At 36.3% G+C, this 25,992-nt stretch overlaps 1 protein-coding gene across 6 annotated transcripts in view; it reads right to left on the bottom strand.

The window, feature by feature from the left end:
- The window catches only part of PPP1R13B (protein phosphatase 1 regulatory subunit 13B), a 44,147-nt gene extending 19,165 nt beyond the window's left edge, over positions 1–24,982 (bottom strand). For 3 of the 6 annotated variants that reach the window (XM_026849972.1, XM_026849973.1, XM_026849974.1), the window contains exons 1-3: positions 24,835–24,982; positions 18,595–18,714; positions 17,045–17,112 (exon numbers count right to left, since the gene is read on the bottom strand). In XM_026849972.1, the coding sequence (XP_026705773.1) occupies positions 17,045–17,112; positions 18,595–18,714; positions 24,835–24,982 (336 nt within the window). Of the gene's footprint in view, positions 1–3,378; positions 3,773–13,794; positions 13,933–15,148; positions 15,280–17,044; positions 17,113–18,594; positions 18,715–24,834 lie in introns of those variants that run through there. The other 3 variants (XM_026849977.1, XM_026849976.1, XM_026849975.1) reach the window with 3 other exon arrangements.
- Positions 24,983–25,992: the final 1,010 nt, after the last annotated feature.

Below are 25,992 nucleotides of genomic sequence, written 5' to 3'. Positions count from 1 at the left end.
GTTTAATTGTGTTCTGTTAAGATGTGGTAACACACGTGCAAGCAGGTATTTTAAGCAGTAATTGGAATCTGAAGCTTCTTTCTTTTCCAAACATTTTCAGTGTAACTGCCTTGGCAGCTTTAACTGGTGGTTAGCATTATTTACCTACTGCAGGACAAGACCATATGAGAGCCCTTAGATAAAGGCTGTCACTAAGTTCACATCCAAAGATGGTGAGTTTCCTGGCAGATTGGAGCATTTAAGTTAAGAATCTGTGAAAAACAGTCTGTACAAAGTGAAGAAAGTGTAGTTTATCCCCTTTGGATTAGTAAGTGGCTATTACTGAGTGAACTTTGAAGGAAAAGACAAGATACTAGAAGGGCTTTATCATTCCTTTTGCATTTCAAAATTAACAAATCGTTTGCAGAATTGGGGTATAGAGGCAATTACTGAAAATTATTTAAAATTTATGCTGTAACTATGTGAGGTTGAATACGTGTTTTTAAAATTCAGTGCAGTGTTTCAGTATACTCATATCAACAAATATAATTTAAATCTATACATTAAATTACTTCAATCCAACCACTTTCTTCACTGTGCAATCACAAGAAAGTGTGCAGTGTAAGAAGTCAAATTCCAGAAGCTGACATTTGACAAACACCTGCTTTGCTACTCAGAAAACAATACTCCACAATCTTAGAAACACTTCCCCACCCCAATCAACCAAGCATCAGATTGTGGATCTGATCAAACCCGATCCCAGAGGAAAGCTGATTCAGCTGCTCTGCTTTTCTGGGCCCACCCTACTGACTTCCAACGCAGGCCTGTAGCAATCCTGTCCTGCCTGTCCCCTGCAATACTTTGGTCTTAACAAAAGTAAAATTCTCCTCTAACCATCTTGTTGATACCGAAGTATCTCAGCCACTAGGAATGGCTTGTTTCATATTCCTACATCAAATTCCTACTTAAGTAGTATCAGTTCTCTCCTACATAATACAGAACTCTTTCTTTAAGCTTCAGTCAGGAAGGGAAAATATTTGTTTTAAAATAACTGATTTTTTTTTTGATGCTACCTGAACTCTAATTAACATTTCATGTTTCTGCATGCAATTATTAAGGTAAAATAAGCACCTCAAGGTCAGTCACTAAAATGAGCCAGATTTGGAACAGTAACTTTTATAGCTGCTGCATCTTAGAAGCGTGATATAGACATGTTGGATTAAAAGCTTTAGAGAAAGTTATTGTCCCTGTTTGAACATTACCTACTGAGTAAGTTATGGAGAAAAACTGTAATTCTTACTAGATACTACACCTGAAACTCCCTTATCAAGTCAACAATAATGAAAACTATTTCACAGAAACACAGAATCATCTCAGTTGGAAAGGACCTTGAATATCATCCAGTCCAACCATTAACAACTAGTCTAAACCTTCCCTGATGCAACTTGAGGCCATTCCCTCTTTCCTATCGCTATTACTTGGTTAAAGAGGCTCATCCCCAGCTCTCTGCACCCTCCTGTCAGGTAGCTGTAGAGGGCGATGAGCTCTCCCCTCAGCCTCCTCTTCTCCAGACTAAACCCCCCCAGTTCCCTCAGCCGCTCCCCGTACGACCTGTGCTCCAGACCCTGCACCAGCTCCGTTGCCCTTCTCTGGACACGCTCGAGTCATTCAATGTCCTTTTTGTAGTGAGGGGCCCAAAACTGAACACAGGAATCGAGGGGCGGCCTCACCAGTGCCGAGTACAGGGGTCAGATCCCTTCCCTGTCCCTGCTGGCCACGCTAGTGCTGACACAAGCCAGGATGCCATTGGCCTTCTTGCCCACCTGGGCACACTGCTGGCTCCTGTTCAGCCGACTGTCAATCAACCCCCCCAGGTCCCTCTCTGACTGGCAGTTCTCCAGCCACTCCTCCCCAAGCCTGTGGCGCTGCTGGGGGTTGTTGTGGCCCAAGGGCAGCCCCCGGCACTTGGCCTTATTGAAACTCCTCCAGTTGGCCTCAGCCCATGGCTCCAGCCTGTTCTGTTTATATTGGAGAATTAGAGAAAACTCCTATGTATTTATTTACAGTATAGCTATATATAATAGTGGAATGAGAACAAAAGGTAAAATCCACCCAAAACACTAATTTTCTATTTCAACACTTTGTTAGTGAACACAATAATTAAAAAAAAAAAAAAAAAAGACTGAACTTAGTAGTGTGTACTTTTTTTATTAGTGGGACTTAAGACACACAAGAATTGTTCACAATATTCTTTAAAGCCAAGTAACTTGTATGTACTTGTGGCCACCAGCTAATAAATCAAAGACAGATATTTTACTATTAATTATAGACTGAGGGGCACTAATTGGGTAAGAAAGTAAGGAAGCTTTTCCAGGTGCCATCCACAGACCAAAATGTGCTCACTTGAGACAATAACATGGAAAAACCAGAGGCTGCTCCCACAACATAATCAGGCTCTGCTGACTTCCTTCGCTATGACCTTCTTGACAGAAAAACCTAAACCTCTCCACACCTGCTTCTGCTGGACTCTGGAGGTAATTCTTAAAAGGGGCTCAGAATGGCTCGAATGCTTTCCTCTGGATCACTGATTTTCAAACTAAAAAAGGTGGAGGGTGTGAATTGATAGTATTTTCTCAGTACACATATGCTCTGTTTCAAAAATATGTAAGTTGCATCAGACTATGCAACACCTTCCCAGTGCTCCCCTCCTTTCTGCTTTGATCATTCATTTAAGTTAACAATGATAGCTCGTTTTATTTCTAGTAGTAATTTTCAGTATAACACTGTTCAGGAAATAGAGACACGTTTTACTCTGCTAAGAAATCTTGTTAAAAATATATCCAGACTCAAGAAGTGCTATCTGTACAGGGGTTGTGCATATTTCAAGGTAAAAAAAGCCATTTCACTGAGTGAAAATTACAGATTTTCTAAATCAAAAATGTAACCTGGAAAGCATAATGACAATAAGAAACTGTTTTTTAAAAGTACCAGAAACAAAAAAACAGCTTGATCCAAAATCTCAGAATTTTTACTGCTTTAAATAAGCACATTTGAAAGTATATCTTATAATGCCTGGAAAAAAGTACTGCATTATTTTGTATTATGAAATACAGAAGATTAATTATAAGATGAATGCGAATATTAGCTTCTCCTTGAAGAAGCTATTAGCTATTGTAAAATGTTCCATTTAGAAAGTATAATGTCTAAAAAGCTTTTATACATGGCAAAGCACAAGAACATGGGAAACAGTGATAATTAAACATTTAAATATAAATGCTCTATGAGAAATCTTTTAATGTTTACCTCGCTGAATACCAGTAAATGTCCCCTTCACTTAAAATAACTACACTATACGTAGGAAAGAAAAGAAGAAGCAGTTGAGGAAGCAAAGTTTTAAACCTGTAACTTCACTCGCAGTTTGTTCTTTTTCATCCACATGGCAAAAGCAGTAAATGGATCAAGCAGAATTCCTCTTCGACACCACATCAATTATTTTCAGATATACTGTTGCTGATTTCAGGTCTTCAGAACAGGACAGAATAATTTCTGAAACAGCGTGAAAAACGCTGCATCTTTTGGTTGCTGAGATCTAGTCGAATCAGTTTGTTTAGAGCATTTCATACTAGTTGAGTCTGCTTGTAATAATCTGTAAGCAAATGCCACCACTAACAAAAAAGTCAGTCTCGGTCCTTCTTCAGAACCTCAGGTTATGCACGGCAAAGAGAGCGCTGCATTTTCTCAGTTCTTTAATGAGGTTGTTGGTTTCTCAGAGTTGTAAGTTTGTGCTGTTCATACTAGTTATTAAAAATTTCATCCATGAAGTCACTCACCTCTCATTACAAACATGAGCCAATCACATTTATGGTCCAGACCTCCTCCTTTCTCCTGCAGCAAGAGAAACCTACCTCCTGCAGAACTGCCTTCTGAAGGAATTACAAAGCCACTACAAATTTCTACTCCTCCAGATTCCACAGATTCATTTGCTACACAGTGATACATCAAAGCAGACAGTTTTGCTGAATTGTAAATTTCTTTTCACTGATTCACAGAAGCATTTACACATAGAGATGGACTCCTAAATAAAATGCTAGAAAGCAAACACTGCATTATTAGGCACTAAGGAAGCATTATGTATGTCTCATACAGACAAGAACGTTACACCTATATTCCTTAATTTCTTAATATTGACAAGAATCTTAAAAAAGTGTATTTATTTTTAGTGTGCACTTTAAAAGGTCATGATGAGAGACAGAATTTGTAATGAACTGGAGTTTCAGCTTCTGACATTACCCTCCTACTGCAAGTTAATATTTTACCATTTGATGATTAATATTTTTGAGACAGGAGAGATGAATGGTAAAGTAGTAATTAAATAGTTTAGGAACCAGTTTACAAGCGGCCTCAAAACAAGTAATACCATAGACATTTAATTAAGAAAAGGAACCTCCTTTAATATTTAATTCTACACATTAATCTTGTCACTCTGAAAATTCATTTTCTTGTTCCTCCTTCCTTTCTTTCTACCCTCACACTGTGCCGTTCTGTCTATCATCACAAACTTCTCAGTCTACATGCTTCTGAGCTATTATGAAATGGCTTACTCATGGACAATCCACAATAACAAATGAAAAATTGCACCTGAACTTGAAATATTTCTTTGACAAGCAGAGTGTACTGTGGTCAAGACATGTAAGCCATAACGACAGCTTGCAGTGGCCTTTCATCAGAAAACTGTCTTTAAGAAGAATTATGTCAATATTAAAATAGAAAACTCATGAGACTGACCTTCTGAAATATATTATTTTCTAAAAGCTGATAATTAGGATGAGTTTTGATTTACGCATTTCTTTGCCTCCATGTCTAAGCCATCAAGATACTTATTTTGGATAATTTTCTAAATTTGGATTAGTAAGAACAGAAAGTTTACTTTGAAAATAATAATGAAACACATACCAAACCCACACCTGATACTGTTAGGATTTCAGACATAAGAGCTTTAAAGGAAAACAATATTCAAAAGCTTTACAGGTCACTATAGTGCCTGGAAATCTCATGCTTAGGTTCAGCAACGCCTAGCCACTCAACCAGTGTAAAGGATAATGTAACCAATTAATTGAAAAAGAAAACAGAGCAGTACAAGAATTTACCAATCATTTCCTGCACGCTATCTCTTCAGATCTTTTTCTAAGGTTTGCAAGAGCCACTATGTCATTAACTTTCCTTATCTATTCCTTCACTCTTTTTAAGAGAGATGTTCACACCCATCTCCCACACAATTCTTCAGTTCCCCTCTCAATGCCCTGCACTAGAAAGTGTAGGTTCAAGTACCTCAAACCTCCTGAAACTGGCCAAGCTCCACTTTCTCCTACGTGTATTCTTATACAATAAATCATGTATAATGAAGTCTCTCTCTAGTCTTTTTTTTTTCCTATCAGTTACTTCCACCACCTCTATTCTTACTCCCTCATTTAGTACTTCTCTTTTAGTACTTTGGTCCACCCTTCTCTTCTGTCACAGTCAGAGACAATTCTGCAGTTAAATCACCAACTGCCAAGGTCCAACATAAGCTAGATAAAATGTAATCAACCCGCATGCAAGGAGGTGAGAAAGTCTGTATCTTAGCTTCTGCCTTGGAGTGCAGAATGGCTGGTTCTGACTGGTCATCAAAAGAGTTACCCAGAAAGTTTTTCTGCTTGTATCTCAATACTGTCAACCACCTATTAATTCACTGACAAGCCAATACAGAGAAGCTAATAAAGATAATGCAGCACATATCCCACCTGCAACCCCCTCCCCCCAACATTTGTGATGGTAACCATATCTTCTGTCATAATAAATGTGAAAGAAAACACTCTTTATCAAGGTTGAGAAAACACTAGCATATCACATGGTAGAGACAGTGGGGTAGGGACACACACCACAAAACTCCAACCTTCCCAAGAAAACACAGACCAAGGACAAGATCAGCACTGAACTAGAAGCAGAAACTGCAATAGAGAAAGAGAGAGAAATCCAAGAAGTAATGCCTTTAAGCTCATGATTTAAAGAATTCACTCCCCCATGTGGGATTCCTTAACGAGGCACAAAACTGTGACACGGCAAAAAGAAAACATCATCTTCACCAGCTTCATAAGGGAGGACAGCAAAGGCCAGAAAGGTACTACAAGTTGATCCTTGAGGAGGCTTATAATGCCTCCATAGAAACGCAAAGTAAATACTTGGGTTTTACTGCATATGCTGAAAGATTCAGTTTTCCATAATCTGTAGCAGTTTTAAGTCACTGTTCCTTCCTGGGGCAAATGAGGGAATACAAAACTTTCCTCCGGACTAGAAATTTACCTTTGAACAGCTGTCAAACCCCAGAAATCTATATAGCCACATGACAAACACAGAACTGACAGGTCTGGAACTAGGTATACGATTATGTGGACAAGGGAAGCGAAGAATATTACATAAAGGAGCATTTTCTCAGAACAAAGCAGACTGACAACTGTGAAAAACAGGGTTGGTCGGAGCATTCCCCAGCCAGTGAATACCCAACTGGGATCGGGGCTCTGACAATTCTCAGCCTCTGTAAAAAGGGAGCTCTCACTGCAGTGGACCATCCCTGCACCTTCCTCCTCTGTGTGGCATTTACAGCAAATTAAGAGCTACAGCTGTGTCTGCACAACTGCCAAATTGCCAGAGCAGGAAAGGAAGGAACAGCTTGCTTTGCCCGCTGAATCTAGTGAAAGATTTCCTGACTCTCCCGTGACAGCTTGGACACAAGCGGCCTATCAGTCACAAGTGACTTCTTTGCCTTAAGCCTCATTCAGAGTAACATAGTTTAGAGGATGCTTTTAGTTGCCGAGTTGGCACCAAAGCTTTAAAGGTTGCTGATAAGAATAGCCAGCACACACTTTGGGCACCTGTCCTCAGCACAACAGTAGCAACAGGGAAAACAGATGGAAGAAACAGGAGTTTATTCACCAGTTCTGTATCAAAGAAATGTAGGGTAGTACAAAAAGTTCTGTATCATATGAAATGTATGTGGCCTTCTTGTGCTGTCTGAGGACTATGAGAAGAGAACACAGGACAGAGCATCTCCCGAAGATTACCAATTCTGACTTCCGTACATTTCTGAAACATATTGACCCTATATGTTCCCATATATAAAGGGTGTCAACAAAGAAGGTGGAAACTCCTGGTTTACAATGAGTCACATTGAAAAGACAAGTTACTCCTGGCAATATTCTGATTGGACACAAGAGAAAAATTTTTTACTATGAGAACAATCAGCCATTGGAATAATTTGCCCCAGGAAGTGGTGAGTTCCCCAACATTGCACACTTTCAAGATTCAGCTGGACAGGGTGCTGGGCCATCACTTCTAGATCATGTGTTTTCCAAGAAAGGCTGGACCAGATGATCCCTGAGGTCTCCTCCAACCTGGTATTCTATGATTCTATGATATATATCACCAAATTTAAGAATTACAATAGAGTTTGACAACATTTTCCATAAAACTTGATCCTAGTACCATAGACAACAAAGACAACTTGAAGATATTGTGTGAAATATAACACTATTTAAAAAAAACAAAACAAAAACAAACAGAAAACATCTGGTTTTATTTAAACTAAAATAGCATTTTTGCTGACCTCAACATGGATGTCGTTATTTCCAGTTAAATGGCTTTATCCACAGCTCTGCCTTGTGTTTTTTTAATTGGGTCAGAAATATGCCGATAGCAGAAATCCATTTTAAAGCATCCAATGACAATAGCACATGCCTTTTTTAGTTTAATGGAAATGAACAAGCTAATTAAACTCAGAAAATGGAACCAGAATATTAGGAATTAAAGGAAAATATACCTAGCATACACTATCTCCTGATAATCAAATAATCTTGAAATTAACATTACAAACAGAACCTTGTAACTTTACTCAGAAATTTATAATAAAAATGTTATTTGTGCAGAGACATGAACAGTTTCTTAGAATAAACATGCTTCAACCGTATGACAATTTGCTGAAAAATCTCACATTATCTTTCTCTGATAAAATCTCAACATCTCTCATTAACTACACTATACCTTGTTAGCAATTCCTCCAACTTGCTGATGCTGTCACTCTATATAATAAACATTTAAAGTCTATTCAGCGTAAGCCACAGACTCCAGATTTCCTGTTCTTCCATATTGCTTTCTTAGAAATCTCACAAGTGAGGCTGCTTTCTATTTTGCACAGAACAGCTAAGAAAATGCTGAACTTAACAAAAATCCAAACAATGTTAAAATAGATTTTCAAAATTAGAAATGGATTTAAGCATACATTGAACATCTGCTACATATGAAATAATATGCTTATAAATAACTTCTACAATATAGGAAAGTGGTATCTGGAACTCATTTATTTAAAATACTACTTTCCTCCTTGTTGCAGATACTTTTAAACAGCCACAGAAATCTGAAGCATGTTTACATTAACTTTAGTATCGGCTAAAATACCCAGTAGCTGATTTAAATCAAAATATCAACCTCATACTCCTAATAAAAGTAAATTATCTTCAAAGAAATGATGCATTCTTATGTAAATAACAGATCAGTTGTGCACAAAACTTTGGACCTGTTTACCAGTCCTTTTACTCAGAGTAATTTTGAGTAATATACATGTTACAATGTCCAAGTTAAATTAAAAATTCAATGTCCAAGTGCCTTTAAAAACAGCCTTGGAATTTTATTTTTCTGGGCCTTTTAGAAAAGCAACATCTTACTCTGATAGGATAACTGAGTATGGTTAAGATGCACTTATTAGCCTGAATAACATGTTTATCAACAAATGTGTGTTCATTCTTCCCTTAAGTAATTGTTTCAATATGGAGTTTTTGTCTGGTGTTATAATATTGTTTATATGAGAACACTAAAAGCGTTACGAAACCCAAACTGGTCTGTGTTCCAGTCATGTGACTATGAAACCCACAATCCTTTTAAACCAAAGTGCAAAAGCTACACAGTATTTAAGTAACATGCCCACTAAAGTGTAATACTAACAAATTTTGAAAAATAATTAATTACTGTTCACTATTTTCCCATCTAATTGTAAGACAGCACATCTTTATTTTGCAGCACTGCCCATCAGCTGTAAATGTTTGCGTTGCTTCAACATGCTTCAACTCCATGTTTCTCTTATTTTCTATCTCCACTAACTGATTAACTGTTTGTTGTGAACAAGCCAAGCTAACTGTCGTACACATCTTACAAGTTCCTGCATGACTTTTTTGGTTCAGCGCAATCAGTAGGAAGTAGGACATTTTTCATTTCTATTCCATATGTAATAAAGGTTTCCCCAAATTCTTCATCAATATGAAAAGCTGTCTCTCTGCATTCATCAACAATCAGCTAACGGAAAAGGCTAGTGGATTTTGCCAGCAGTAAAAGACCTAATCACGGCAAGATCAAGCCAGCTGTCAACTACAATCAGCTTGATTCATTGCACTTTTCATATTCAATGGAAAATGTTGAGCAATACACAGTTCTTTCCCGGTTATCAGGTTAAACTGGAAATATAAGAATACAGACAATTTAGCTTTAAAAACACATGAATTATTTGTTGATTTTTTTGTAGTATTACCAACTCAGTGCAAAAAGTTAATGCCAAGAATATCAGGAAAATCATTACTTTTTGTATTTAATTTTACCGTTTAAAGTGATGGAAAAATGTACCACCTGAAATTTAATGAAGTTTCTCTCTTAACAGAGACTGCCTAAGATAAAAGGCAAACAGTAGTCAGAACAGATACCACAGTCTTATGCAAATAACCTTTCCAGTGTTTGCTATATGCTTTTCTCTACATACTTCATCTTTTTCTTAAACTAGAAGATGAATACATGAGCCAGCAATATGTGTAATAGTATAAGTCAAGAAGCTGAAAGTCAGAGAAGATTGCAGCAAGCCAAAACCTACACCTAAGATTTTTTAAATGTTAAACCCTGAAGAAAATACTAAGCCCCATTAACAATTTCTTATGGATCTAAAAATTATGATACTGTGGAAGATAAAAACCATAAAAAGCTGTAATTTACCTTGTCAAACTCACAAATGACATGCAAGTTCACCCTCTCTTCATTCTTTCAAGAAAGTAATTCAAGCACTATTTAGTGCACATACACAAGAGATCCAGCCAAATGGGTCTCCATAAGGACACTGAAGAACCATATGTCCAGGCACTATACAGTGAATATTCCAGCTGCATAAAGAACAGGCTTATTTTTAGCAAGCAAGGAAAGGTATGAGCTGTAGAGTAAGATCATCCTGTAGGAATAAGAAGAAAAACAAGTTCAACTCCCTTGCTCCTAAATTAGCCAGAGGGATTTTCATTTTCTCTGCTTTGATCTGAGGAAGACTGCAGGGAAAACAAACCTAACAACAATTGGATCTGGAGGCAGCTGTGGAGACAATAGAGAAATGGAAAGGTTCACTTGCCTGGGAAAAACATGCAAGTGGGAAAGAGGTATGCTAGGTGTCCAAAGGCTAGATGGACAGGAAACTAAATGAACAAGACTGTGAACAAGGAAAGGTGTGTCAGAGGAAGGAGGCCACAGCAGCACTGCATAAGAAAAGCCACAGAGACTGTGGAAAAGATGAGAGAAAACACTAATCTGCAGATGACACAGCTACATAAAAGACAGAACTCTAAAGGTGGCCTGAAAAGGAATAGTTGGCCTTGTAAACACCAGAAGAGTCTCCTGCTCCGAACTCAAAGCTGCTCGAAGAGAGACACAGTCTAAACTCTCTCAAGCTTTCACAATTAAGCTCTCAGAGCTCTGTGCTGGCACAGTGAATTTCATAATCTGCCTCCTGTAAGGAAGTATGGAAATAATGGAAAGGACAAGTCCCATCTTCCTTACAATAACAGTATTTAATATTTGGCTTAACTAAAACTGATACTAATGCGGCTGCAAAATGATACAACTGTGACAAAAGGCATTGAAGTTTACAGTGCCAGTGTAAAGACTGTGAAAGCACAGCAATACTTCATGAAAAATAACAAATGAACTCTTTAAGTAACGTTTACTTTATGAGCTAATGTGTTTAATGTTATGCATCAGCTGAAGCACTCATTCTAAACTACTCTACCTTTATTTAAGGGCCAAGCAATTCAGGATGCCTATGTGCAGTCACATCTGGAGGCAATTCTCCACGTGCTTCATTTAGAAATCGAGGGAAAAGAGTAAATTGTATTGCTCCATGTTCACAATACAAATACATTAAAATAGGTACCACAGTTAGAGGTTAAACAAACAAACGAACAGGACTTCTCGTGCCTTCCCTTCCACGGACATCTGCAACTAAGTACTGCCGTAAAACTGCAAAGCCATACTTGAGGAAAAGCAAAGTCAGAGCTACAAAAGTGGCAGTAAAACTGTAGATTGAGTAAATGGCGCAGTTTAGGTCTTTCCTCTTCTGCAAAACGGGAAGCCACCTGTTGGCTGCTATGGACTAGAAAACCACATCTTTGTTCCCTGTAACTTGTTGAAGAGAACCACCTTTGGTGTCCAGAAAAGCAGAACTACAAAGTCTGTATACTGCAAATGAGTGTGTTTAAGTGTCTGTATACTACAAGCCTGTATACTGTGAGTATCTCATATCCATAGCCAGCTAGATAGGTATTTGGTATCCAGAGTGACAGAATTAAAAATTACATAAATTCATGGAGAAGACATGGAGGAAAACAGTCCTCACAATGTTCTAAATGAATTCCAAGAATGTTTCCTGTTCCAAACTAGTCAAACAATCTTTAGATGCCTCAAAACAAATGAAGTCAGATACTAAGAGCTGATATTAGTCATAAACTAATGTTATCATAATTAAAATTATAGCAGGAAAAGATCACAGAATAAGTAATGATGAAACTTATTAGTCTTGTAGAGATGTTACCCTACATAAATATCCTTTACTGAGGTGTGAAGAGACTGGGATTTCTAGTCCAACAAGAATTCAAAAGCTATTTGTATGCATTAAAATTAGCTTTAGACTGTAATTCTTTTTACTTCCTAATTTATTTATTTTTCCCTTAAGTCATTTAGTTGGATTAGTTTCTCTATTTTTTGAAGAGCAAGATACTGTCAGCTGTCTGGAAGATTCTTCAGACAGAAGCATTTAACGAAGAACTCTATCAGTCTGATGAAGATCCAAACGCCATTAAGCTTATCCAGGGCTTCAACTAGAAATCTGACTGTGCAGAAGGCTGCTGTAGGTGCAGCAAGGCTCCCCTCTCTGAGAGGTAACCATAATTTTAGAAATGTATGTTTAGACAAGGGAATACACTTGACTGTAAAAGTAGCAGAAAAATTAATTTTTGTCTCCTTAACAAAAGAGAAAGTCTATAGTTTTCTGTAGAGAAAGCCGCAGCAGAAAATAAGGAAAAACTTTGATCTGATTTAATTACCAGACATGGTAAAAATGTTCCAGGAAGCCAGTAAGAAAATTTCTTCAGAAAAAATTTTTTTCTCTGCAGACTGTTAGAATTCCTTGTCCCTAGATTTATTTTTATCATCTTTTAATGGAATTATTTGCTTAGACTTTGCTACAAGACCTCTGAAAGAATCTAAATTTCTAAGACTGACTTAGTTATTTGTTCATTTTAAACAAATTTGATTAAAACCTGTCTTATGTGAATGGCAGCCTCTTCCAAGTACATTGTTAAATGTTACAAAGTACTTACAATCTTAAATTGAATTTGCAGCTCAGGTTTGAAGAACTTTTATTCCAGACTAAGTTCTTTATCCTTCAACATTTCAAGTGAGAAACTTCAGGCAAGTACACATAATGTATTTATCTTCAGCCATCTTTGAAACTTTTTTTTCAGACGCTTTTTAGAACACTTTTAAATTTTTAAACTGTCATGTCATAACAAATATATGACAAAGTGTATATTAGATGCTTAAAGCCTTTTTATCTGGTTGCTCTTGTATGGATCAAATTGTTAAAACTCAGTAATTTTGGTATCACATGTAAATCTATCTACACTCTAAGCCTAGAATTTGATGAGCCATACCACAGGAACTCAAAAGCAGTGTAGCTTTACCACTATCATGATGGAATGGGATACAGAAACTGACTGCATTAGGTGACTGCTCTCCATCAGAGCAACTATATGCTCTCCTAAGTGAAACCAGTATTAAAAAGGGCTTTGTGTGTACATGTATGTAGAAGTTTCAGCCTACGTGTTAATGGAATTTCCCTGAGCAATTCTTCCAGCATGAAAGTAGAAGATCCTCCTGATGCTAAAAGTTGGACTACGTGCTGTAAAATTTTTGCTAAAAGCCTGATTTGAGCCACTTTAACAGAAACAGTGAAGCTCAGTTCTGTTATCTAATCAGCAAAAAAAAAAAATTATATCTCAACCTTATTTACTGGTCACAGCTTCAAGACTAAGAAAATTTACAGGAGTGTGATTCTCCAGTTTGGGATGGTGGTGAAGCTTTCTTCCTCTATTTGAGCTTCTTTTATGCTAAAGCTAACACAAATTTCACAGTGAGAGATAAAAACCAGGTTCTACTTTGTATTTCTTCACAAAGGCTTCAGTCAGTATCTACCAAGGAAAAAGCTTACTGATACCTGTCTCTAAATCAGGGAAACAATTTTAATATTAGAAACAGCAAAAGTAAATTAAAAAGAAAATGGTACAGGAGACCACAAACTGATATTTTATTCTCCAAGTAAATTACCAAGTATAACAATATTTAAACCAAGCAACTACAGCAAATGAGTATTGTCTTCACATACAGTTTTCATTACACTAATCTACTTCTACTCAGTCCAATACACTTTACCTCCATCATGTTCCTGTACCCCATTCTTTTTTCCTCCTGAGCTGCATCTGCTTTCGTTTTCTCATCTCCAAGAAATTTCTTGGTTATCTGATTACCTTTTCTTCCGGACAGCTGTCATCATCCAGTCAGTCCTCTTTCTGGGACTTCCTTTAAGTGCCTCTGTGATCCACATTTCCTACTGATGCCTAGTAGTAGCTGCACCCCGACGGGCGGCTCCCCAGTTCCTCTCCTGTCTACCACTGACCCCCAGTGGTTACAACTCTATTTGCTCTGTCCCACTGTCTTCAGACCACTGCCGCTTCTGTGGAATGAAGCTTGGCTCAATGCTAGGACTTCTGGAAGCAAAACGAGACCCAGCATTGTGTGACCACCGTTTCATGGCCACTGATCGCAGAATCAAATAATAATTTAGGTAGAAAGGAGCCTCTGGAAGTCACCCGGTTCAATAACCCCTGATCAGAGCAGTTCAGACTGACTGCTCAGGACTTCATTCAGCTAGACAGAAATTCCACAGACTCCAGACAGCCTGTTCCAATGTCTGCTCCTGTCATTGAGAAAACATTTTTCCTAATGTTCAATTAGAATTTCCCTTGGATTTGAACACAAGTTATAACAACTGGCTCAGTTACACATATAAAAAAAAAAAAAGGAAGAGGAGGAAGAGGCAGCTATTCTCAGAGAAGAGAATCCCTCGAGATACTGTCCAATCTCCCTGGCAAAGGGAAATACTTAGTTATGCAAGTCTTACCTCGACATATCTATACATTTGTGTAGTATCGGAAAGAGATCAGATCCGGATTACAGTGTAATTCCACTGCCAATGAGAAAGAGTTATAAACTCTATAAAAGCAACCCCTCCAAAATGTCACCTCAGGAATAAAAGAACTTGTCAATTTACAAAATCTCATAGTTTTTCCTTTAGACTTTGATATGTAGAATGCAAAGCTCTCAGATAAGCACTTCCAGATAAGTATTCTTTTTACAACAATGCATGTTTCACTGTTTGAAGACACCCAGCCTATTGTATTTTTAACATTGCATCTTTATTTGGAAAATAATCTAATGAAATTTAAGCATGTATACAATGTGATTTTAAGCTAACCATTATTTAAATAATTGCTGATCAAGCACATAGTTTCAAAGAACAAAAAATCCTCCTGCATATAAAATGCCAGTTAACAGAATTATCCAAATTGAATTCCAAACAGATTGCCTATCATTTTTCCAAGACTATTGATTCAATCATTAAAGCAAACATTAATCTTCTATGCATGTCACACTTGCAGCTCTATCCAGATATTAAGTAAAAATCAATTATTTCATCATTAAAGCAGTACACATAATAAAAATATACCTGAATGCAGAGTATTTGGTAAGATTTGAGCTGTCTTCAATGTTCCATTAGTTTGTACTGATTTTAGGGCCAGTCTAACATTCAGCATGCCAGTAACAATGAATAAGCCTAATGCATTACGTAAGTGTAAGCTGATTAAATCCTTGATCCTGAAGCCACCTCTTTATTCCCCCTCCCCCTCGGTTTTAAAACTTAAGCAGAATTGGAAAAAAAATAAAATCTTAGTTTTATACACTTTCAAAACCTAATTTGTGCCATTTTTGGCATAAACCCCACCACAATTTACATTAATATAACACCTTCAGGTTTTAGTCTTTCTTGTGTTTTAAAAACTTCCTGAACCTGGTGAAAGTCCATTTTAAAGTGATCAGTTCCCTCGTAAATTTAAATTTTGTGGCCAAACTTTTGGGGTTTTTAAAAAGTATATACTGAATGGCGCAAAGGTAGCAGTGTTATTCAAGTTACCAGGTCTGAGCTTTGCCCATCAAAATTAGCAGCAAATTGAACTAAATACAAAGCCATACTATCATAAACTTTAGTGCTGCGAAGAAGTGAGATTGTAAGGCACATATATTGCACACGCCAGTCCTAATTTCCAAAGATACTATGTCTCAAATGAAGTATATGTGCTGACTTACAAAGAGGAATAGATTCGGGGAGGTCACGAAAGAGTTATGTTCCCCTAGCATATTATAGCGCTATGATCTCACTACATTGTCAATATGACAATGGAAGCAGGATAAACAGATCTGTGCATCAGAGGGTATCAGCTAGTGTTCTCTACAGAAAAGGAACGCAGAAAGCAATACATGATTAACTGTTTTGAATAGGGAAAAAAATTCCTTCCACTAGGCCCACATGCCATACACAAAACAAGCTGCTAAGAGCTGCAAACTGAACAACTTTGTTGCTGCGTGTGTGTGTGTGTGTGAGAGTGAGAATTTAAGGTGCTAATTATCAGGCAATATACAAGCACAGAATTGCTTAATCTGCACAACTATTAACATTTTAGTTCTTCTTTTTCTTTAAGATATCTCATCTTGAAAACCAGATTTGTTTGCTTTTAAACTTTTTCAACTATAGCTATAGTGCCTTAGCAAAGGTAGCAGAATGGCCCTGAGCAAATGAGCAGAATATGCTCTGTAGAGTCTTAACGAGTATTAAGGATGAGAAGAAAGAGAAGAAAGGAAAGTGAATTTCAGCTCAGGAATAGGTTTCTAAGCCATGGTCATTTTCAAAGAGATGTACTGTTTTACTTGTAAAAGAGAGAACATTCAGGCCAGGATTCACTGAATGTCTCCAAACAGGTTGCCTATGCTATGAAATATGTATTTTAAATTAGAAACCTGGTAATGCTTTAGTAAAAAAATAAGCCATAGAAATGAACCAAGTTCATTACAAACAGTATAAAGAGGTGGCTCTGAGGGGTATACAACCTCAACACATCCCAATCCATAGGTACATTCTCCTGTTTTATCAAATGAGGCTATGTTGTGAATCAATACCAGTGAGACATATCAAGCAAGAAAAGATGTCTGGATAGGCAATACTAGTACAAAGGAATAACATAGCTGTTTTCTTCTTCAAACAGGATAAGACAGAGGAAGATAGATTAGAAAATGCAGTAATTAATAAGACTCTGGAGCTTCTCACGTCACATAAGTGAATTTCTTTCTAGACAGAAAATTTAGAGTAGTTCATGAAAAGCCATATTCTGCCATTCACTTTATAACAACACTTTTTTATGTAACACTTTATAACAACAACCAACCAAACCAGAACAAAATCTATGCATTTTCCACCAGTTCCCACCATAATACATCTTGAAAAACAAGAAATAAAAACAACAGGTATTTAAGCGGAGTTGATCCAAACCCTTTAGGATTTATTACATACCCCATTCTCTGTGCGTTTCTCCACAGGTATATTTATGCCATTTCTTTGATTTTGGGTTTGACGTCCACCTAAAAGTAAAGCATCCCTCTTAGTGCAAAGTTCAGTTTTCAACACAAATAGTTTTCACTCTTGAATCTGGTCAAGACTTTTTATATAAAGCTTCTACCTGTGAATTTTTCTTCTGATAGTTCCAACTCTTTCTTACTAGCTTATTATTTGTAAGTAGTGGAGCCAGCGGAAATAAAGCATTTACTTCACAGGCTTCCTCTGTCAGTACAGACATGCAGCTCTGCTTTTCTGACTTGTGTTTAGGCAATGATGTCATGAAAGCGAATGTCCCAGGCGTGAATACTGAAGTTTCATATTTCTGTGTCTACATGAAGCAATAGCTTCAGTTGAATACATTATAAATTAATATAGTAGAGGAAGAGTTTCTAATGCCTTACAACCAACTTTCATCTACAAATTGATCCATAGGTCAGAATTTAAAAAAAAAATCTTGCATGCATGGTTCAGAAGCAAAATTTTCCTTGTCCTCTGTGGCTTCAGGTGTATCTTAAATTTCTTACCATACTTAAATTTATATTGCTCAAAGGATGACCAAGTATTTTACAAAGTACTAATTAATACAAAAATCCCTGACACAGTATTGGGTGTGCTACTTCTGGCATTCAAAGAAACCAGGAACCACTTAGAAATATAAAAATAAACCCCAGCTCAAAGCAATAAGGACTCAGTCAAGACCTGAAATTCAGTTGTCAGATTAGCTGAATGAGTAAGGATAAACTGAGCATGCAAATACACATGTTACTTCAAGATAACTTTCCTATCCTGCAGACAGTCTGACAGCCATTAAGTATATAACACACAGCCTCAAAAGTCTTCTCATAAGGTAAGTAGTCTATACCAGTTACATCAGAAAACTGAAACCCTTCTATTTTTTTATTCCAGTCTTTTAGGAAAGCCCCACTTAATATAGCACTGTTTTATATAAACACTTTTCCTGTAGAACCAAGCAGACAAGTGATTTTTCAAGATGCGAATTATCAGCACTATTTTAAATATATCTACATGAAGTACTGAGAAAGTAAAGCCACTGAGATCTCTGCCACTGATGTTTGTAAAACAGATTTTAGTTTCTAAAGAAGGCAAAGTAGTTTACCGAGTCTTTTTTCTGGGGCAAAGGAAAGAAAACAGGAGGTCAAAAAGTACAATCCCACCCTCTCAAAATGTAGGGACTTTCTCTCAACAAGAAGAAAAATGCATTAAGCTCTAATAGCCACCAGCATTTTTGCATCAGTATTAAGCAGAATAGAAGCTGATCTTACTATAAAAATATTACTCAACAGATTGGTAGAAATTATTCTAGAAAAAGGGAACTTGAGAACAAGAATAAATGTGCCACCAAAGAATGTTCAAAATGGCTTTGGTGTAAGGAAGTTTTATTACATATAACTACTCAAGTTCACTGAAAGAACTGATAATCAAACTCACTTCAGAAATCTTTTAAATACATTTAGGTAACAACCCTACAGGATAACTGTACTTACTCTGTTCATTACTTTCAGCTGGTGACTCCTCATGACGAAGAAAAAACTTCACCTCTTCCCTGCGGGGACCCCATTTTTGTAGGTGGTCATACATCATGTGATCAAAGGGTATTGGACGTTCTAAAAGTATAAGACAAAAAAACGTATCACAACTATTTTACATTAAGCAAAGTTTCATAGAACTCTCATTAAGAATCAGAACATCCTTTCTTGTAGCTATTCAATCTATTAAATGTATTTTGTGTTATGCAATGTCAAAGAAACAGGCACCAACAGACAATAATTGCACTGTATTAAAAGCCAGCCTGTTACTGTAACATAGCTCACTGCTTAGCAGCGGTACATAACCAGTGTGCAAAACCATACAAAAAAATATCAGTGTTTAGAAACTCAAATTCAGGAACTCTTTATCACAACCTTTTTCACAATGCTGATCTTTTCACTCTTGCTCCCTATCACCACAGGATGGGTATTTTGTTTTATTATTAAAATGATTCATTCAATTTGAACCTTTGGGTTTCCAATCAGATTTATGGTTACGCTGACACTTCATCTAAGAACTTCAGCAGGTGCTCCCACTCAATATGCTATGCCAGACATTAACTTTCAGTATATGTGGAATTACTAGCAAATCTTGGAACAAATAAAGGCTAAGTTCTATGCAGCAGTCTCTTTGTTTTCCACCAAAGAAATGTAAAACATTCTCATGGTATTTCTTTCAAATTGATCAAATATATTATTACTAAGAGACTGCACACTACATATTTAGTATTTCAAAATCAAAATACATTTTAAAAGCAAAGTTTTCACTGTTTCTGTAATTATACTTGTATTTATTTTTACATGTTTTCATTAAGGTAAGAAAATCTCCCTTTTAAGATTTTAGAAGATCTAATACTAGGCATAGTATTAGAAGATATCTTCTAATCAGAATAAAACAATACTAGAAGAGATATAATTAGCTTTCCTACATGCATTACCCTGTCAAACCAATATTACTACAAAAAAAATCAGTCTTGGATGAAACCCAAAAGGTGGAGCTGTGTTTTTCATTGTTAAAAGCATAATGGTCTCTGCCCTCAAAACCCAAACCACAGTATCTCCTACACCAGGCAGAGCACCACTAACAGTTTGTTATCCATTTCATACTTAACCCATTGGACATGAGAAGACAAAATGATTCAAAGATATAACTGGTATCTTGGGGAAAGGTTGGGAAAACCACATCACAAGTATAGCTTTTTATAATGAAAGTTACATAAATTTATATGTATTGTGAACTGCATTAATGTGGACATGTCTTGATACTCTTGGGATACTTAATTGTAGTATTTAAAGAACAGTATGTTTTTTTCTCTTGATTTACAATGCATTTAATACAATAAAGTGTCTTGGCAAAATGTGTCACATCAAATAGGTAGAGTGATTAACACAGTTTAGCCACAGTTAGATGGAGCTGCTTTGAACAAAGAAGGGTCATTTAAACCACAAGCTGATTATACTCATCAGCTGACTGTATAGGTCACCTATCTTCCTCAAAAAAACCCAACCCAAAACACAACAACCAAAAAAAAAAATAAAAATCACAAGACCTGGATTTAAAAAAAATAGATGTTTTTCTTTTGTTCTTCACTCAAGTGGACTCCAAGAAACATTGTCCACAGTGTTTATGCACACAAGAATAAGGTCAGTGGCTTATTACAACTTCTTGAAAAGGAATCTTAAAACATGATTTTCAGGTTTTTCAACTCCTAAAGTAAGGTAAGATTTCAAGTGCTTTGAAGCATATCCACTAAAATTGCAGCAGGAGTCATCTAAAGATCACAGAGGCTAAAAATATTTAAATGGTTTAGTTCAGAGACTTTAGGACATGTAAGATAAGAATCTTTAGAAATTTTTTGGGGAAAAAAAGCTAGGTAAACCTAACAAGAACTGAAGCTTGATAACAAAGTACCAAGAAACTGGATGTCTGAACAGGGTTGGGCTAGTTCTGGAATGGTGAGGAGTGGCTGCAGCATTGCTCCTCGTTAGGCTGGTCTCCCATTAAAAGTAAGGCACTAATCCTAGGGTCTGTTCAAAATAAAGGGTTTCATTCATATAAATGTACCTTGAACAATCAATGCTAATATTTTTCAGACATTACCATGGAGAGATATGGGAAAGACATTTTCTATTACAACTGCAAGTCTTCACAAAAACAATAGGGGATATGTTGCTAGACAGAAAATAGGTTAAAATAATAGCAGCAACATCATCGTCACTGAAACAGGGAAAAGAAAAACGAAGGAGCACTAACCATTCTGTGCAATATGGCTACATGAAACATTCAGGAAAGAAAAAGGAAGAAGAAATGGACATGAACACTTGACACAAGAACTGAAGTCCCCATTCCTTCTCTCAGTTTAAATCCTTTAAATACAGAAAAAATGCAGGAAGAAAGCACGAACTTGTACCTGCTGTAAGTTAGGATAGCATTAAGGGGTATTTTCTGGAAATATCTGTTCTTTAAGAATCAAAACCAAAACAAAAAAACCCTGCAGTTAAACTTTTTCCAGTTCTTACATCTTCAGACATATTTGTCAATAATTATTTTCACAATAGTATTTCAAACTTTAATTTTTGACAGTTTAAATAGAAGAGAATGAAGAAAAGGTGAAGTATGAAGACTGGGTGTAGATTAATAACAACCAGGTTGGAGCCCTATACTTTAACAACACATTAAAAAAAATTATCTAGAGAATGTTTTCATGAATAATTAAGCAGAAAACCAATCTATGCCTATATCCATAATTATTTGCAAAAACTGCCCTAGATTTTAAGTTGGATGAAAATTCTGAAAGACTTTGAGAACCAAGCATGACTCCTTTCCTTTTAAGAAATGTTTTCAGGATGGGCATCTTTTAACTATTCTGAAATGACTGAAATGCCCTGGAAGACCAAAACACAGATACTGCTTCAATGTTTTAGAAGAGAATTGTAAAAATCTCTCTGTTGGAACTATATATCTGCTACTTAAAACACAACAAATTTCAGACTTCAGAATCTGTTTTTATCTTGATTACTAGTATCCTGCTGTTTGTAATAAACACATTTATGCCTGCTATATAGGATACTAGAATACAAAGTAATGGATTATCTCCATAGTGGGGGAGTTCACTGCAAGATCAGGAAGGAGTCTTTCTCCCCCCAGGTTTGCAGTACACTTGTAATAAGGGTTTATTTCTTTCGCAGTCACTTGCCTCTATGTTACAACTAAATTCAGGGAGACCAATTCATATTGAAGGGCATTCCAGATGTAGATGAAGTTAATAATTGAATACTGGGTGTATTTAAAGGTTGAAATCCATTCTCTCTGGAAACATACTACAAGTTTCTGGCATCACACCTGTCTTTTGACCTCCCCGCCAACTGTTATTTCAATAGCCGAGGAATGAGGAAGAATATTCTGTGGTTTTTTTCTCCTCTTATAGCATGAGAAATCTGTGCAAAAAGAGGAAGCTTCAAATTGACAAAGCACAACCTGATACAAAATGTACTGATATATCAGGCAAGAATGTTATTGACTTTTTCAACTATTACTTGTCTCAAGAAACTGGAAAGAAGGAGGAACAGAGAATGAAATACAAAACTCAAATGTGAATAAGCCAAATGCTTATGTTGTGCAGCTCTGAGAAGAATCAGTTTCTTAACTCTAATAGAAACAATACCTAAACTATTTTACAACTCTTGGGAAGCTCCTCAACTATTTCTTTGCCACACAACAGCAAACAGAGAAAAACTAAAATAATAAATAAACGAATGTTTTCCAACAGCTAAGCTACTGTAATCCCCCTCTGAACTCCAGAAATCTTACATAATTTTTGGAGCCAAACTTGCATGGATTTAAAAAATATTTTTCTGGAAGACAAATGGTCTCTGTCACCCTCTAAAAATAAAATTGAGTATTTCTCGTTTATTTGTACATACACATTCAGGAGATAAGATTATTTTGTAAGATCGATACAGTTTATAAAATGGACAAGCTTTTGGGCACACAAGCTGTTTTTTTGTACCTGATAATAAAACTACAATATACAAGTCCCATTGCTTTGAGTAGACATGTATTACTCATTTGGGCTATCTAAAAGACGCTGTGGCTACCTGCAGAACAGCGGAGTTAAGCACATTCATAGGTATGACAGCACTCTCTTAGGGAGAAAGCTGTGATTTGTCATCTGTGCAACATGGGGATTACCATGAAAACAGACCATGCCTGATGTGTGACAAAACCCAGTGTGTTCATTCAACCCATGATTTTCTGTATTAACCATTGTTTTGGTTTTTACTTTCCAAAATGTCCTCTGAAAGAACATTTGTAGACTTCTATTGAGGATAAGGGCTGAGGGGTTGGAGACAGTGTAACAGAAGAGGAAAAAATACCCTTCCACTGGCACAACCTGCTGCAGTTTCATTACAAATTGCTTCACACTTCCCACTCAGAACCCTAGTTTAAGTTGTTTGTTGTTGCAAGTGTTGCATTTAACTCTTTAGACTCTTGTTTTCTATATCAGATCTCTGCTCCAGGCAAAATTATTCTTTAAAACTTCAGGAGAAAGAGTTCCAATTTAGGTCTCAGAAGCAGCTGAAGGAAGAAATATCATATTTATGCCCTGTTAGGGGGAAAAAAAAAAAAGAAAAAAGAAAAAAAGAGGTTGTTTCACTGAGAAATTTATGTACTCCAGACTTTGGGGCAAGGAGTCCAGGCCACCAACACACAGATTTTGTAACAGTATGCTACATTTAAGAACAACAAACAAAATGCTTGTGCTGAAATTCTTGTCAGAGAGATTAAAAACCAGTGTGCAGGACATCTTTTTTGCTCACAGTACAGGCCTGTTTGAGAAATCCAGAAATATATGTGAACGTTTCATCTTTAATTTCAATCTAACTTATCTATTCCTTGGAATGTTCCACTTTCAATTGAATAGATCTATAAAGGTATCACCTTAGATATTTAGCAAGTGAAGCTAGATTTGTGAAAGCACCTTTATGTGAGTTTTTTTAAGAAACTTGGAGTCACAAGCACATTTTGAAAAGTCTGACAGACCCCTTCAACAGGTAGAAGCTTTGGGGAGGACACTGCTTCTAAACTTTGGTGTCTGTATGTAGATATCTACTTCAGAAAACTGGGTGAGCTATGATGTTCAAAATTGAATAGATGACTAGCTGAAATCGGTTATCTCCATTACTCATGGTAGTATCTAGATCTCCACTGACTATAATGGGACCAAAGATGCATAATTCAGAGGGTAGATACCCAAAATTTAGTCTTAGTTTCTCCATCACAACCTCTTGGATAAGTTTTATTTCCCACTTTATAGAAACTTTTAGCTTTAGATATCTAACACTTTGAGAAATCATGTATTACATCCACAGATAAAATATCTTCTGTATCTTAGAATTTATTATAGAAAATGTGTGCTTATACTTGCCAGGGTTGCAAGGTGTAAGTGTCCCAGAAAGATGTTATGGATGACTTTTCTGGTTTTCAGTCACCCTTTGAAGCTAATTGACAACATTCTCTGCATTTTTTAAGAAGTACACTCTCCAAGGATTGTGAATGCAGAACAAGTAATACCATATATGTTACATTTTCACAAACAAGTGATTGGAAAATATTAGGGACATTTGAGTGCTGTTAAACACAGTCTGCAGACCCGTTTTAGAAATTTATGTGATGCAGTTAGCACTGTAGACTCTCCATAATCTAGACTTCTAATTTGAAAAGTTTTAACCTTCTTGTACGTTTTATCCTCAAAGACACTTTTATAACTAAGAATGAACTGAATATGTATTCATAGAATATATTCATAGTCATTTAAATACCCTCCATCCTATAGATGCTGCATGCCTATTTGAATTAATGGCTTCTAGAAGTGAAGATACCACCCCCCTTGTATTTTTTTTCCCATTTTAAGGTGGTGAAACTGAATACTTCTTTTATGCAATTTGAAAAACTAAAACACTAACGTATCTCACACATGCATTTTATGAAATAATCTATGCTGAAGAAGAAAACAGGGGAAAAAAAGGCAAGAACTGCATTATTCTCTACAAATATGGGATTACTATGCTTTACATCAACGTTTGCTAGAAAAAAACAAAGTACAATTTGAAATCATTAATATTGAAAAGTCAGTCTTACCTTTTTTATAATTGGTGCATATATTTAAATCAATTTCCACTGAACATTTTACTTACCATTCCCACGCCATACTTCAGCCAGATGGCAGCTTCCTTCTCCAGGCTCTTTACAGAACTCTACTACATCACGACAGGTTGTTTCTGGTGTAATTGGGACTTCTGTCAAAATCTGTTCATTGTTGCTCAAAAACACAGTTAATATCATCTGAAAGGAGAAAAAAAAAAAAAAGAAAGGTAGCAGAATGTTAAAAAAAAGATGAGAATAACGTTATGGGTAAGATTTATAATCCCACTGTAAATGGAAATGTACACTTATGGTTGGTTACCATGATCCATCAAAGTAGTTTTTGGTTTCTTGTAACTCTGCCAAAGCTTTAGTCCTTTGTGTTGATTTTTTCTGACAGTGCATTGAATTAACAATTTTTTTTTTAAGAGCTTCAGTTGAAATGGTTTAGTTCTGTCTGAAAAAAGGCTGGGAGGGAAGGAACAGGTTTTGGCTATGTTAGATGCTTGAAATCATGGCATTTAAATGTTGCAAATAAATACATACTTTGGCAAAGTAACCTGAAGCTTCACAGGTGGGCAACCCTTTGCATGATGGATGGATGGATGTAATTTTTGCAGGTTGCCTGAAGATACAGTTATATTTTGTTGAAAGCCTTTGGTTAAATGGTAAGGTGGTTTTTTTTGTTTGTTTGTTTGTTTGTGTTGGTTTTTTTTTAAAGGAAAAAAGCGACACTTTGCAAGGGATTGCATTTTCTTAGTATACTTGCTACAGTATAAAACCTCTGAAAAGTCCATTCTTTCTGCACTATTTTAGCCCCACCCCCGAGCTTGCTGTGTTGATCAGACTGTACATACTGCCTTCCCACAGAATACTAAGCCTGCTCTCTTCACTCTTAAGTTTTGTTTCCATTTGGTAACTGCTATTCCAGTTGGAAAGTAGCCACAAAACAAAATATCTTTTCTTCCCCTTCCCCCTTAACGACCTTCAAGATGACTTGACATCAGTGAAAACAGAAAGAAGAAAAAGTGGGATGAAATCTATAAAAGGAAAAAGCCTAACACTAAGAGCTACTACTAATCTGGGTCAATGTAAACTGCTAAAATTCCATCCTCCAGCTTAAATGTGTGCACAAGTATATATATATATATATATATATATATATATATATATATATATATATATATATATATATATATATATATATATAT

The sequence above is a fragment of the Athene cunicularia genome, assembly GCF_003259725.1.
Source record: "Athene cunicularia isolate RWA chromosome 5 unlocalized genomic scaffold, athCun1 chr5_part1, whole genome shotgun sequence".
NCBI lineage: Eukaryota > Metazoa > Chordata > Aves > Strigiformes > Strigidae > Athene > Athene cunicularia.
Note: the sequence above shows the minus strand (reverse complement) of the source record. Positions and strands in the feature narration are given on the sequence as shown.